This window comes from Mastomys coucha, unplaced genomic scaffold (assembly GCF_008632895.1).
Source record: "Mastomys coucha isolate ucsf_1 unplaced genomic scaffold, UCSF_Mcou_1 pScaffold5, whole genome shotgun sequence".
NCBI lineage: Eukaryota > Metazoa > Chordata > Mammalia > Rodentia > Muridae > Mastomys > Mastomys coucha.
In genome coordinates, this window is record NW_022196911.1 from 98,080,114 (window position 1) to 98,083,441 (window position 3,328).

At 46.2% G+C, this 3,328-nt stretch overlaps 1 protein-coding gene across 1 annotated transcript in view; it reads left to right on the top strand.

Annotated features, from left to right (window-relative positions):
• Cfap97d1 (CFAP97 domain containing 1) overlaps positions 1 to 2,274 on the top strand; it is a 5,447-nt gene extending 3,173 nt beyond the window's left edge. Inside the window, exons 4-6 of the mRNA XM_031352918.1 lie at positions 749 to 872; positions 1,429 to 1,485; positions 2,127 to 2,274. Coding sequence (XP_031208778.1) covers positions 749 to 872; positions 1,429 to 1,485 — 181 coding nt within the window. The 3' untranslated portion in view covers positions 2,127 to 2,274. The remainder of the gene's footprint in view (positions 1 to 748; positions 873 to 1,428; positions 1,486 to 2,126) is intronic.
• The last annotated feature ends 1,054 nt before the right edge of the window (positions 2,275 to 3,328 follow it).

Sequence of the window (3,328 nt, forward strand, 5' to 3'; positions counted from 1 at the left end):
CCCCCCCGGTGCTGGGATTAAAGCAGTGTAGACTTCAAGCAGGTGTGTACTGCCTGCCACTGGCCAGATCTTGAGCCTAGTTCTTCTCATTTTTTTAAAAAAAGAATTATTTATGTATACAGTGTTCTGCCTGTATGTATGCCTGCACACCAGAAGAGGACACCAGATTACATTATAGACACCACAAGTCACCATGTTGCTGGGATTTGAACTCAAGGCCTCTGGAAGAGCACCCAGTGCCCTTAACCTCTGAGCCATCTCTCCAGCCCTCTCATATAGTTTGAATGTGTCCACGTGCCCTGACAATTCCAATTCACCTTTACAAATGTATAGGATGGGAACCTCTTTACTCCACAGAATAAGTCATCTGTGACATGTGGGGGGCACTGGACAGATGGTGCTGTGCGTATATCCACGCAGGTACAGTCTCATCCTCTGTCCTCAAAATAGAATCAAAAGCTGTTTGTGAAGTGGAGTCTCTCAGGGCAAGGCACAGGATGAAAACTGTCTGCTGCAATATGGAGCCAATTTTGAGTTGCAGTATAGTCTGAGCTCAACACTGACCTAAGCTCTAGCTCGTATCAAGGAAGTAGACTTCAAGCAGGAAGTGGGGCTGAGGGCTACTGATGAAAGACTGTACCCACTTTGTGTATTTCCCAGCATGCACTGTCCTAAACTTTCACCCCATCCAGGAGACATGTTCTTCTTGACCATGTGCCTCTCCCTGCCCTGGTTTTGTGTTTTTCAGCTTAAACAGAGAATCAAGGAATCGCGACCTAGTAAGGATCACCATGGAAAACCAGGGCATCCTAAGGAGGTTGAGTGATCGCAAACCCCACTATGACCGCAGGGCATCGGAGATGGACTGGCAGGCATGTGGACACCCTTGTCATGGTGGAAGGTGTACCTGAAGTTAGTCCATGCTCAGCATAGAGGCTCACCCTTAAGCAACAAGATCAGATGCAATGCCATAGTCATTCAGAGGAAAAACCCGTACAGCACAGCAAGCATGGCTCACAGACGCAAACTGTGGAGCGACCAAAGGTGTCTCGGTGATAAAGCTACTGAGTTTAGTGTCAGAAAACCTGTGCAGTACCCCTGCCCCAAACGTGAGGGAGGGCAATGTGACCCCATATGTAGCCGATCTGCCCCATTTAGGAACAACTCTTCAAATGTAAAAATAGGAGAGTTGGTTCAGAGGCTGAGACAGGAGCATGACTCATTTGAGGACAGCCAGGACTACTTAGTATTGAGACCCTGCCTCAACACACGAGCAAGGCGGTGAAGCTCCAAGGAGCCATGAGAAGTGTTGTAAAGGCCTCCTCTGCCTACCTTTTCTAAGCCATTCTAGGAATTTAGAATTCCAACTCTCAGATCAGTGCGCCACATTGACATGCCTTCTCTTTGATTATTTTTTTTTCTTTCAAGAATTCAAGGCGATATATCAGAAACACAACAAGATATCTTCTCTTCCAAGAAGAATAGGTATGTCCTTTTTATTATAGCATATTGCTATCCCAGTTACTACCAAAGCCCTCGCAGTCCCAATCATGGCTAAGAAGGACCTAGCACAGGGTAAGAGATAAAGATCCATTCGGGAAGCATGAGAGCTCTTTCATCCTTCTGGAAATGGTGTTTCTCGTCACCAGCTCTAAGGCTTTGTGGAAGTCAAAGGGGACGTGATCTTTGCCAATAAGACATTAAGAGGAGTGGTCCAGATGATTCAGCATGTAAAGGTGGAAGCCTGGTGGTCTGAGTTTGATCTCCAGAGCCCATGTAAGGGTGGAAGGAGAACACCCACTCTGATTTCCACATTTGTACTGAGCCCCACCCTGTAATAATAACTTTTAAAGTGTTTTAAATGAAAAAGCATAAACAAGAGGCCTAGGCTTTACAGCTAAGTCCCTAGTAAAAGGCATGGCCATTGAGCATCTCATGTTACTAGATAGGATTAGTGGCAGAGGTAGTGCCGTGCCTTCAAGGAAGGAAGGATCATATGTGGATCCCCGGGCTCTCCAAAGAACAGTGCTCCTGTTGCCATCTTCCCTCACCTCCTCTTCCTCTTCCTCTTCCTCCTCCACTTCCTCCTCCTCCTCTTCCTCCTCCTCTTTTCCTCTGATCACAAGGTTACTCACCGTGGAAAAGACACCGAGAACACCCTAAGATCTCTTGGCTGCTCAGGATCCTAAGACGCTGTGGAAATAGCTACATTCTCCGTCTTAGGATATTACAATAAAGCTTGGCATGAAAAAACAGGACAAGCAAATGGAAGGACATGATGAGCCTTTTATTTTTATTCTGTGCATGCACCTGTGTGTTCCTGAGAAGATATGCACTTGTATGTGTGTGCACTTGCATGTATGTGCACTCGTGTATGTGTTCACTTGTATGTGGGTGTGCACTCGTGTGTGTGTGTGTGTGTGTGTGTGTGTGTATGTGTGCACATGTGTGTGGAGGCCCCAGTCTGACACTCAGTGTCTTCTTCAACCACTTGCTTTTGAGACAGGGCCCCTCACTGAATCCAGAGCTCACTAACAGAATGAGGCTGCTGGGCCAATGAGCTCCAGGGTTCTGCCTGTCTCTGTGCCACCCCCAAACCTGGCTTTTATGTGGGCGCTTAGCAATCCAAACTCGGGTCCTCAGCTTGTGCTGTAAGCACTTTACTGAGTCATCTCAGCTCCTAATTTGTATTTATATATGGCCTTGAACTTGCTAACTAGCTGAGAGTAATCTTACATTCATGATCCTCTTCCTTCAACCCCCTAGCTCTGGGATTATAGGTATGAGGCACCATGATGAATTTATACTGTCCTGGGTATCAACCCCAGAGCTTCATACCTGCTAGGCAAGCACTCTACCAACTTCACTATATTCCCAGGTCCCTCTCCCATTAACTTTTATGCTTATCCCCTCTGGCTGGAAAAACCTATGATTCTTTTTTTTTTTTTTCCAAGACAGGGTTTCTCTGTGTAGCCCTGGCTTTCCTGGAACTCAATCTGTAGGCCAGGCTGGTCTTGAACTCAGAAATCCTCATATCTCTGCCTTCCAAGTGCTGGGATTAAAGGCGTGTGCCACCACTGCCCTGCAAAACCTATGATTCTTTCTCCTCACTTGAGTGCCTATTTATTTTCAACACTTAAGAGACTTAAGTGCCCCCACAGAGACTTCCGTGGCCTGTCTGAGTTGTATCAGGCACAATTTCAAATGTTTGAAAGTTTTCCTTTTGTTTTGCTGTTAACTGGTCTTTAGTTTGGCTGCATTAAACTCAGAGAACACATCCTATGACTTCAACTCTTTCAAGCTTCTTAAGGTCAACTTCTGATGCAGG